This window comes from Streptopelia decaocto (genome assembly GCF_964273445.1).
Source record: "Streptopelia decaocto genome assembly, chromosome: 18".
NCBI classification, from domain to species: domain Eukaryota; kingdom Metazoa; phylum Chordata; class Aves; order Columbiformes; family Columbidae; genus Streptopelia; species Streptopelia decaocto.
In genome coordinates, this window is record NC_138673.1 from 8,231,262 (window position 1) to 8,243,291 (window position 12,030).

The 12,030-nt window shown below is 45.1% G+C and overlaps 1 protein-coding gene across 1 annotated transcript in view; it reads left to right on the plus strand.

Annotated features, from left to right (window-relative positions):
* The window catches only part of VPS53 (VPS53 subunit of GARP complex), a 59,268-nt gene that overhangs the window by 4,247 nt on the left and 42,991 nt on the right, over window positions 1-12,030 (plus strand). Inside the window, exons 3-4 of the mRNA XM_082068649.1 lie at window positions 10-59; window positions 891-957. Of these exons, the coding sequence (XP_081924775.1) occupies window positions 10-59; window positions 891-957 (117 nt within the window). The remainder of the gene's footprint in view (window positions 1-9; window positions 60-890; window positions 958-12,030) is intronic.

Sequence of the window (12,030 nt, forward strand, 5' to 3'; positions counted from 1 at the left end):
ATCTTGTAGTCTTTGGCAAACATCGATGAAGTTGTGAACAAAATCAGATTGAAAATAAGGTAAATATTTTTCCATTTCATTGCATCTCAAGTGGCGAGTAGTCTGATTGTCACCAAGGCTTCATAAATACAACATCTGTGCTATAGCTGGTAGGAATTAATTTGCTTAAAAGGCTTGAATAGGGTCACTCGCAAATCTAATAATGAGACAGAGACAAAAATGACTCACTGTAACTATAATTCTTTTTTATACCTTGTTCCTGTTGTATAATATGTGCCTTTCAGGTTATTTGAGCTGATGGTTTGCAAAGTAGAGCTTTGAAAAAACCAATAAACTAAGAATGAACAAATATGACATTTTAATACAGTTTTAAGGCTCAGAGAACAAACTACCCAGAAGATAGTGTTGCCGAGAATTTAATCTGTTTGTGAGGTCAAAGTAGCAATTGTAAAAGCTCTCATTATGTATATTTTTATTGCTGTTATTGATACTAAAAATACAAAATAAATATAAGTAAGTGTACAGGAAATACTTACATTTTCTGTGCTGTCTGGCATTACCAACCTGAAATGGTTGAGGCAGCGCTTTAATATGTGGAAAGTGAAAATGGAAACGGACAAGGGATAACTGACAATATTGCTAAAGGGAAGAGAAATGCAGCAAGCCCTGATTAAATTAGGAAATGGATGGTGTATTTTTGCAGCAGGAGTTTTAAATTATGGAAGATTGCAATGTCCTACAGAGAGAGAAAGGGAAAAACCTGGTGAGTTTAGCATTGGCAGCACCAGTTTTTTTACTTTAAATCAGTTCTGTCACTGTCAGGGTTCCCACAAATGGTTTGGGTCGGGCACACAGGGAATGAGTTTGACATTTTAGATTCTTTTCTCCAGGAGGCTGGATGACAACATTCGAACTGTTGTGCGAGGACAGACCAACGTGGGACAGGATGGCAGGCAGGTATGTGTGTCTTGTCTTTGGTAATGCCGAGGGTTCTCGTCTGGCAACTCTAATTTGGGGCAGAAACCCGCTCTCGTCGTCAGGGAGGTGTTTCTGCTGGCTCCTATGGTCCTGACTGCGCGAGCTGCTCAGTGAACAGCTGCTGGAACCTGCCTCTGATCGCCCTGCAAAGGGAAGTGAATGAGAAATTGATTTAAAAATCAAAAGCAAAACCAGGAGGCTTGTGGTTGTGCTGCTCTGAAGCTAATGATAAAATGAATGGGATTAAATAGGTACAAGCACATTTGCTACTGAGTAAGGATCAATAAAAGGATATTTAGCCTTTTAACGAGGTTGTTTGCTGAAGTATCCCGGGTTGCCTGTGACTAAGCCTGATGACCAACTGCCAGTTCATCTTGCACGTCTCATTCAGCTGTCAGGTTTTCGCTTGTACTTTGCTTGACAGATGCGTTTGCTCAGGGTACGGTATTGAACAGCACGGCCACGGCTGCAGCGTTCGTGAACGCTGAGCTTGCTCTGTTTCTGAATGTGCCTAATCAAACTAACTTTTAAGTTGCATTCTCATCTTTTAGCTGTATTCTTTTGTTTGAATAACCTATTTTAGCATGAGTAGCCCAACTTGGCCTGAGTGGCTGTCAGGCGTTATCTGATTTTGAGGTAACACCCAGCGCTGCTGCATTTCCTGTACCTGTTCTGGTTTGGAACAGGAACATTGACGTCTTGAGTCATCAGCCATTCTGCTTCCCTTGTTGTCAACATTGACTCATCTTTTTAATACCAGATTTCAGACTAGGTTGCTGGGATGGGATCGTCATTCCCTCACCAGTGTGGCTGGCTGTATTTTCCACTTATGGTGCAGTAGCCACTGGTTACTAATCCCACCTCTGCCACAGAGTCCATGGCCCTGAGTGAACTATTTAACTGCTCTGTGCCTTCGTATTGCTTGCAAAAAATGCAAGAATTGAGTGTTTTTATGGTTCCCTGACTGCTGCTGTTAAACTGGGGATGTGCTTGGGATGTGGCGTAACCAGGAGTGGAGCTGCCTGTAATCACTATGTGGGCATGAGATCCAAAATCAAGCGAGGAGGCAATTACAGAAATTGAGAAGGGAGTGGAAACTTGTGGGGTACTTGGAGAGTTTGGGTATGATTGGAAAGCTGTTTGGGCCCATTTTGGGTGACAAATTTAGAGCAGACTGCAAAAAAGCAGGATCACAAAGAGCTCTGGCTGAGAATTGCCTGGATCGCCTCAGGATCTCAGGTACTGAGGATGAACGTGGTGAGAGATGAACAAGCAGTGCTGTGGTCAGTTGTTCTTGCAGGATAATAAAAGTCTGTCTGTGCTGTGAGTGTTCAGGGAGCTTGTTTAGAGCTTTGCTTTATGTCTGTGCTTTCTCACTCTTTAATCCCTTCGAAGTTCTCCAAAGCACGTACAACCGGACTTGGACAAAATCCTGCTCTGAACCACAGGGGAGGCAGATCTGGCTGTGCAGCCCTTGGTTAATTTGGTTGTGAAGGAGCCAATTAAACTTCTATCCAAGTAAAAACCTTCAAGCATGCATGTGTATGTGGTGTGTCTGCGCAGGGCTGCTTTCAGGCGGCCTGGAGCTGCAGTTAATCACCCATATTCCTGTCTGTAGCTGTGAATTTTCCAATTTTCCATCACTTTGCTGCTTTTCAAGGTAGAAGTGGACTTCAAGAGACACCAGAGCTTGCGGCTGCACGGACAGCATGGGCTAAGACCCGACAGTCACCCAGAATGTCAGTTGTTTCTTACTTTCAGAGGCCCTATTAAGTACTGAAACCATTCAGTTATTGGAAGTGTTCGTTCTCTGGTAAGAAAAATTGTTTGAGTCTGAAATGCTGAAATCTTTCGCGCCGTTTCGCACTCGTACTTGCAATTTGGATGCGAATTGCTGGAATATGAGTGTTAAGAGTGGCAGGACTTGGCTTGGCCTCGAAGTTTGAAGCAATAAAGGAGCGTCAGCGAGCTCAGGCCTCGTGTGTGGGCTGGTTGGAGGCACCCGCAGCACAGGAGTCATTTACAGTGCTGGGGAATGCTTGGGTTGCACTGCAGTTTGAGACAGGATCTTGTATTTGTTTCCCCAGAAGCAGACAGGGGAAGCCTAGAGGAGGCATCTCCTGCCACCCCCTGCACTGTTTCTCTGAGTAGTTTATCTTGTGTGTAGGTGGGAACTGAGGCAGCCTTTTGGTATGCTAAGAAATTCTTTTGAAGCAACTGAAAACAAGGTGCCTTTAAGACAGCTCAGTGCTGGGAGTTGGTGCTACTGAAAGGGTCTTTTCTTCTTATTTACCTTTTCTGGTAGTAGTTTGGTCCCACAATAAAAGTAGTTTATTCCTTCTACTGATCTTCTTATTAAATTTGTCAGAAATTTGTATCCTCAAGACCAATATCTCCTTGCAAAATTTGGTTAAGTGTACACAGGGTTAGGTATTGTTGTCTTGCGAAGCCCAAGATTGTTATTGCGTTTTGTCGTATTAACCACAACTGCAAACCACCCTTGATGAATAAAGAAACAGTCGGCAACCAGCCTTTGCAATAGGCTTGAAACAGCAAAAAGTTTAATCTTCGGATACCTTTTCCCATTTGTAACTCTTTCTTGCCATGTGAGGTGTCTATAGCCTGTAATAAGCAGCCGACCAGCCTTTGAACTAGCCGTTCCTGGCTTTTGCCTTGTTTTCACCCCTTGACACACGGAGAACGATGCAATCCATCGTGCCCTTGAAAACACACACTGTAAAGAAAAACGCATCTGAACTCTGATGTTGCAGCCACTTGGATTTCAGTGCGAGCTCAGGGTCTTTGTGTGTTTATTGCAAGATTGGACATGGAAAGTGTTTTGCAAAAGCCTCTTTGGTCACGTTCTCTCGTAACAACTCACGATGCAAACTGTGATCAGCGATTCCTAGAACTGCCTGGTGTCGGAACTGAATGCGATGTTCTTGTCTGGAGAGTGAAAAATAGTTTTCATAAACATCCTTTCAAGCTCTGCCTTCCTTCCAAAGGAAACATAAACCTCAGATGCAGCAGTAGGAGAAAAAACAAGTTCTTGTTGAAGTCAAAGCAAGGCAGGGGGGGTTTCCCTGCTGAGCTCTGTTCTCAGTTGTCCTGGGGCCGTGGAGCTGCTCATCTCCTTTACCGATAGCGTGTTCAGAGGCTGATGATACCAGGCAGATTGCTAGAAGACAAACTGAGGGTATTAAACCTTTAGCAGCCTGCTTTTTCTTTGGGGAAGGGGTCAGTTGAGCCCAGCAAAGCAGCTTTCCCGCTGTGGAGGAGCTGGGCTTAACTGGGCCTTGTTGGGAGCTGCAGCTTCGCGGCCGTCCAGGAGAGGGGAGCCCAGCCTTGGTTTTGAGACCAGAGCGATGTTTTGCTGATAATTGATGGTGAGGGAGCGCTGCCAGGAGAGACATGTCTGAATAGTGTTATTCGCCCAGTTAGAACAATCTAAATCCCAGTTGGACCCAGTGGGGAATGCGCAGTACGCGGCTGTGGAAATGTGCTCTCTGTGCTCCATGAGGAAAAGGAGACCTTGGGGCCAGCACATTCAAAATGTTGATTGCAGATCCAGCCCCGGCGTCCCTGTGATCGAGTCTCTCATCCCGTCTGGCTGATCGGGTGGCAGTGGTGACGTTGGGGACACTTTTGTGCTCCCCCGGGTGCCAAGATGATCAAACGGGTCTTCAAGGTGAATTGTAGGTGCGACAAAGATGTAACAGTAGCTTCTTATAGTCAGTTTTTGACTTAACTGTTTCCCAAATAGTCTTGATCACACACACTTTTGTATAAAATAGTATTTAGGTGTCTGAAGAAGCAGATTCTAAATCTGAAAATAGTCAATCAAATAGACGTGGCCCCAAAAGAGTTATTTAGACATCTCTAAGGGCAGGAATGCTCCCTTCTCCACAGAGCGTAACGTTTCCCAGTTCAAAGCATCTGCCTTTTTGAAATTTTGCCCTAGAATTTCCTCCAAATGCAAAAGGCTTAAAATAGTCTGGCTCATTTGGCTTCCCCTTCCTGGTGCAATATTTCAGTAAATCTGTAGACAATACCGCGAACTTCAGAAATTGTCTCACTAATGATCCTTTTATGGAAGGAAACGACAGTGGTGGGTGGAACATTCCTCTGCAGGGCGTAACGAAGTTTTTCCTTGGGAGTCCCAGACTCGGGCTGTTTCGGATGCCTTGGGAGAGGCTGGGAATGCAGGAGCTGCCGAGGTTCAGCTGTAACAATACACGGTTCCAGCTGTGCCGGCAGTTTCTGGGGAGCCAGAACGACCCGGTTTTTCCTCCGTTAGGTTGTTCTCAGAGCTGCCGCTGAGCAGGACTCTGGGCTGACCTTGCAAAGAGCCACAGTCCAGTTGTGGCATCATTTCCCCTCTGCCCCAGGGTGTCGTATAAAAAGTTCCCATAGGTTTTTCCACTGAGCGTTTAACACGCTCTGTATGGTTTTATTTGTCACTCTTCAGTTGTGTTTATTGCTGAACCTTCTGCATGGGCTGGCTGTAATTTTTTTGACAGTTGCTGACATGTCTTTACTGGTTGTTTGGCTGAAGCTGCTTCACCTACCAGGGTTTTGTCCTTGGAATAAAGTGGCCTCTGCATTTTCAGTCTAGTTTAACCCTTGATGGTACCTGTGCCACCAGGATGTGGGTGCCTGGGTCAGGAAAGGTGAGGCAGCTTTATACAAAATCTATTTTGGAAGGAATTGAGAATTCAAGAGGAATCCCAAGGTGGATTGTGTGGATTGAGGATCCCAAATGGATTCGTGACTTCATAGTTTGAATCTTAAATATATTTTTTGTTATCTCTGGTCCATTTTTCCTGCCCTGTGCACATACATGCATAAAGTAAATTACTAGAACTGAATGAGTAAAGATCGTGCTTTAAAGAAAAGCTTGGTTTATTGCTTAGTATCTCCTACTTTATTAGGGTCTGGCTCAGTTAGCACTAGAACAAAGTTAAGCCTTAAGGAGAAGAGGGATGTTTTCTGGGCTGGGAAAAGCTTTGCATGTTTCTCACGGCTGAAGATACTGCTTGATAACTGGGGTTGCTTTGCTTGGCTCCTGCTTCTTTGCTCTGTGAGAACAGTAACAGTATATTTTTTTCATTACTACAGCAGTGCAAGCAGAGCGATGGCAGCTGCCGTGGCTAAAGAATACAGATATAATCTCACTGCCCAGCCTGAACCCAGCACAGCAGCAGAGAGTTCAATTAGCCATCCACGGTAACTGGTGCTGTCCTTCCTCGTTGCGTGTAAAAATCAACATCCGAGCTCCGCAGCTGTGGGGAGCTGTGCCTGCCCTGCCCTGCGCGCTGCCGTGTCTGTGGAAGGAGGAGGATGTGTCTGGCGTAGAAAAATGCCCACAGGTTATTGGGTTTGACAAGGTCATAGATGGAAATGTGTGAAATACTTTTTTAAAAATTTCCTTAAATAGAGATCACGAAACGCTTTGCAGAATCGCTATAGGGAGGAAGAGAGAGATGAGGATGGGCGGTGAGCAGAGGACGGTGATGCGGGTGCCCGTGGTGGTGAGCAGGGGTACGGTCCTCTCCTGCTCATGGGTCATCCCAGCTCCTCCAGTGCCCTGAGCTGTGGGGCAGCTGGGGATGGTGCATCGGGCTCGGTGGCTTGTCCTCTCCTCAGCTCTGGGTGCTTCAGCCTCTTCTGACCTCCACTGGTTTGCATGGAGGCAGCTTTTTTGACTGCAGGTTCTGTTTCACGCTAAGCTGAGGTAGTCAGTGTTTTCAGCTCTCCCACCGTAGGCACTTTTATTTCATTTTTTTAATTAATTTAAATATATCTTCACTTCCTTGGCTTCCTCGGCTGCAGTTCCCAGGCTGGGCGCACGCGGTTGGCGTCGATGTGTCTCTGCTGCATCGCCAGCCTCAGCCTTCAGAGCAGACGGGGAAAATCACCGTGAGCTCTTAACTGGTGAAGTCTAAGCCTATAAAATATTTGGAGGCTTTTTTGTGACACAATCCCCGATGTTGTAGGTACCATCTTTCACTTACATTAATTCTCTCTTGCATGGCTAAGCTTTATCTCCTGTTGTTTTGATGAATGGGCCATTATTCTGAAATATGAACAGACTAGTGTTAGATTTCAGGGCATTTCAAGATGGTGAGTGGATGAGGGTTAAATATTATGTCTTAAGCTGTGTAATTTTATATATTTAAAAAAAAAGGTCATGACACAGACTCTGTAAGACTCCAGTCGAGTGATTAAAGTCCCATAATATTCTTTTGTAACCAATGAATAATAAACAGAAGTTGAGCTGCCAAAATAAATCAAAAGTGAGTTTCATTTAGTCATTTCCCTAGTGAATTATGACAGTTGGACAATGCCCTTCCCATCTAAGAGACGCAGTGAGCTTTTTTTTCTAGCCTAGAACATATTTATTGCAAAGGGTTTCAGGTGAATGGCATGCCAAGAAGAAGTAGTGCTGTTTGTTATCCCGCTGCCTACCGGGCATGAAAACTGGCATCTGCAAGTGTATGTAGAGGTCAGGCATAACTTTTACCATCTGCTGCAAAGCCCGGCTCAAGGCAGAAGCAAGTCTGAGCTTGACCTTGCCTTGTGCTTCTGTGTGTTGAGGCGGTGGATGCTCCTTGTCGCTGTCCTGAGGCTGGAGGCTGCGTCTCATTTTGGGCTGGCGAAAGGAAACGTTCTCGTGCTGGTGGCGTTGAAGGCAGCGCAAGTTGCAAAATCAGAGCGGGCTGTTCCCAGCCAGTGCCGTTTGGTTTTCACGCCAGCAAAGCGAGAAGCCCAGCCTGAAAATAGAAACGTTGACAACAGGCAGGAGATTTTGTCTTGCTGCAGATCTTTTTTAGTATTTTCTTTCTCTTTCTCTTAGGCTTTGCTTAGAGGATTGTGCAACTTACACAATTTATGTTTAAATGGCCACGGCTCTCTGGTGCACATTAGATGCATGACTAAAATGCAAGACGGCGCAGAGCAGTGTTGCTGACAGCACATCGCTGCCTTTCTCTGTGGGGCAGCTCCGGTGTGCGGGGCTGGGCGCTGACATACAACCCAGCGGCTTGGAGGGTGTTGGAGCAGCACGGGAATGCAGTTCAGGAGTTAAAATGCAGGGTTTCAACCAGCAAACCTGGAAATCGCCTCTCGCTTCATCGTGTCTGTCAGTGTTCATGGAGCTGTTCAGCACCGGGGGGTTGATTTCTAAGCACCACGTGGGGGGTTAAGTGAAGGGACAATAGGAGCAACTTCAAGCTTGGTGCAGTGCTGGACATAATCTGCTTTGTTGATTTAAAGTGCAGCCTAAGTGGTGAGGACTGGAGCTCGTAACAGAAAACTCTGTTCTTTAGTGACAATTGCAGTGGTTATGTAGCATTTGATGAACTCCTTGGGTAGAAATCTACTAAAAACAACCCAAGGGTGCTGAGCCCTTGGGGTCTGTGTGCTGGGGCCATCGCTGGCGCAGCCGCGGTGCCGCGGCGCCCTGAGCTGTAAAACCAAAGAGTTTTCTCTAAAATGAAATTGCACGAAGAATCAGAGCGTATTTCCGTCCTTTCTCAACCTGGAGGGACTCATTTGTGGCAGAAATTGTTGGGCTGGTCACAGCGTGCAAGACTTGCTTTGAAATCTCTGCAGCTGGGGCTCCGTGGGGAATTGGGGATGGGAACTTATTTTTAGTCGTGGTCTAGGTTCTCATTGATCTGGGCTGCGAGTGCGGCAGCAAATGAAAGAAGCATTAACGCTCTGTATTCAAGAGTGGGGACCGATCCAGGAGCATTAAATTCTCAGCATCCTGACCACAGCCCAATTTGTAACATTAAAAATACATTTGGATGCTGTGAATTTGGCAGATGTGTCAAGTGTCTATAAAATCCTTAGTAGAGGGCAGCTTTCTGATGTGAGTAGTAACATCCAATTGAAACGTATATTGGCTAGAATCAAATAAAACTAGCACATTTCTAGCACAACACCAGTCAGCATATGGAAACTATCGAGGTATTTTAACCATAACTGGGGACAGAATACTGTTAATTCAGTCCTCAAGCAAGCAAACTCTGAAAATTTGTTTCTTACCCCAGTCTTGTAGTAACACACAGACCTCTTTTGATTCCTCTCTTTCCATATTTCCAACTACCTCAAAATTTGCTTGCACGAGGTTCCTGATAGGGAGAATAAAGAGATATTTAGAAATCAGCCCACCCGCTAATGAGGAGGAGGCTCCATCCGCCTGTAGCGGCCGTGGGCATTCGGAGAGACCCGCTGGAACTCACTGAATTGTTTTCTTGGCTTGACTATTGTTGCTAATGCTGGCTTTGCGAGTGTTAATGTCAGCCTGGTGCTGTAAATCCCTGGAACGTAACCTTTGAGAGGACGCATCACTTCAAAATGGGATGAATTAGATGTGGTCTCATCACACCTTTTACTTGAGTTATTTTCTTTCCTCCTTTTGCTGCTTGGAAGATCCGGTGTGAAAAGGCGGCACAAGGGATGACTGCAGGCTGACCTGAGAAATTGCTCAGGGTAATGCCAAGTAAAGCGATTTTTTTAGGCCGTCTTTTTCTTAGTGATTCACGCTTTACCTTTACTCCCGCTGCTTTTTCACTGGCGTGTTTGGACTCTCCCTGTTGCATCTGGAGGTGAAGAAGGTCGGAGACCCGCAGCTGATACAAGTGCCGTGTTTTTCCCTCTGGCTTTGGAGAATTTGATTGAAACCCGCGTAGCGGAGGATCAGACACACTACACCAGTGGAGGAGGAAGGTGATACGGAGCTGAAACCCGCCTCCTATTGAGTGTTCTGTCTGGAGTCTCTCGCTGGTCCTGCCGTCTGCTAAATTTACTGGTTTGGGAGCAGCCGGGTACCCTGGGGACAAACATGACGGATGTAACAGACGGGTGAGCGATGGCTCTGCCTCTCTCGAGCGGTCGAGTCCTCCCCGTGCCGTGTTTCTCAGCCGGTGCCGGGCGTTCGGGGACCTCGGAGGTTGCATAAAGTTTAATAAATAATGCTGATGGGTTAATTGTAGCTTGCAGGCTCAGTTGTTGATTAGAGTCATATGGTGTTTTTCCAGTACATCACAACCTTAATTTCAACATCCTCGTTTCGACGGATTCTGTCTCCAGTCTCTTTTATTTATTTGGGGTCCTCTGCCCCCGAAATGAACTGCTGTTGTAGGAAAGGAAACACAATAACTTAACTTTTGTCCTCGTTTGGGGTGCATACATTTACATGTTTCCCAGTTGCACTGGCAAGGAGATCAATAAATTAGTGATGCGAGGTGAACGCCGCGTCGAGCCGCAGATGTGAGATTGCTGGATGTCCTTCATCACCTAAACCAGTTTTGCTGGAATAAGAGTAATTCTGAGTCTCTCTGTTCTTTTGGTTTTAGAATTTCTGTCCAAAATAAACCATCTATTTATACAATAATAACAAATGCGGTAAGAAAATTCCTTTAAAATTCACAGTTCACTGTCTTACTGGGAGCAGAGTGTGAAATGGATTCTCCCCAGTGCAGCTACAGTTTCCCATCCACCATTTTACAGGCGAAAGAAGAATCGTTAGATACATTAATAAACTTCTGTATTACACTTTGAACAATTAGACCTACTTTCACGCCCTAGATGCTGGTTTATAATCCCTTAATAATGAACACCATTTATCAAATACGAGGTGTTTTCTCAAAAATCAAATTTACATTTCCTTGGGTTTGCTCCTTGCTTTACTCCATCTTTACAGCAACCAGGAAAGTGAAGATTTGTTCCATTATTGGTTAGTTTTCTTCATTTCCTTCCTCTGTATTCAGTATTTTACTTTCAGATGCTACAATTGGGATGTTACAGCCCACAAGGGTTCATAGTTTTATTTATAAAGAACCATAGGAAAGTTTAATTGTGGTTTTTCTGTAAGAAGTAACACTTTTAATTTGGTTCTGAACTTCCCATCAGGTCGACTTGCCGGTGCCCTCTTGACTTTTCACACAGTGTTACTTTCAGCAAATCTTATGTAAGTTTGAAGAAATGTTTTCATCTCTAAATGTAGACTATATAAAAACCAAGCAGGTCGATGAATTAGTGTGTTGTGACTCAAATAAGGAATAGGCGGCTCTTTTTTGGGAGAGCAGCTAAAGATTTATGTCTTAATGGCTGAGCAAATATTTGGAAGCAAGTTTTGAGACGTAAAATGAGTGTTTATGAGCAGCTCGGATTTGCTCAGGTCTAAGTTTACTCTCGAGTTCCGTGCGTGTTTATCTCAAATGTGGAGTAATTGTGTGAGATGGCCTTGGCCGTGGGTGTGAAAGGGGATAACGGCTTTTGTCGGAGAATCTTTTGTCGGCTGGTGAAATCCTCATCTCTTCTGGGGATCGAGCAGCTCTGCCTTCCCGAGGACCGCGCGCAGCAATTAGCGTTTCACATTAGTGCTGAAGCAAAGGGAAAAGCAGCAATTGGCGTCTGTGGAGAATTTCGGTTGGACTTTATTTTTTGCAGAGCTCTCCAAATTGCAGAATATGCGGGATGGTTACTTGCTTAATAACCCACTTGAGTAACGTGCTGCAGCCGCGGGCCCGAGTACGGAGACGTAGTGAAATCTGGTGAAAGGAGCATTCTTTAGTCCTTTGGTTTGCACTTAATCCACATGCCTTTAAATGGAAGAGAAGGGAAATTCTTATTCTGAAACGTGGCTGAAGGAGAAGGTAGGTGGTGGTTGTTTCTGATCTAGTTTCCCCTGCAGTATATGAGTGTGTCCCTGGTCACTACACGATCGCGGTGTGACACTAACAAAGCGTTAACTTTCACATCATTCAGAAGATATTTCAGAGTCTTTTTTGTTTTTCCCCCTCTGGAAAATGAATTATAAAACGTTTCCAACTTTTCTACTTTTATTATAACGCAGCTACGTTCCAGCAAAAGCTCCTGGCAGATTGTTCGCTCGTACATTTCCAAATGAAGATGTGTTAAATTTATTTGCTGAAGGAGCTTGTAGCTTGTGCTGTAACCTTGGTCATGGGACTGGATATAAAACCAGAGGGACGGGAGCCCATTTAACAGCGGGAAACAAAGCGGAGCTGGAAATATTAT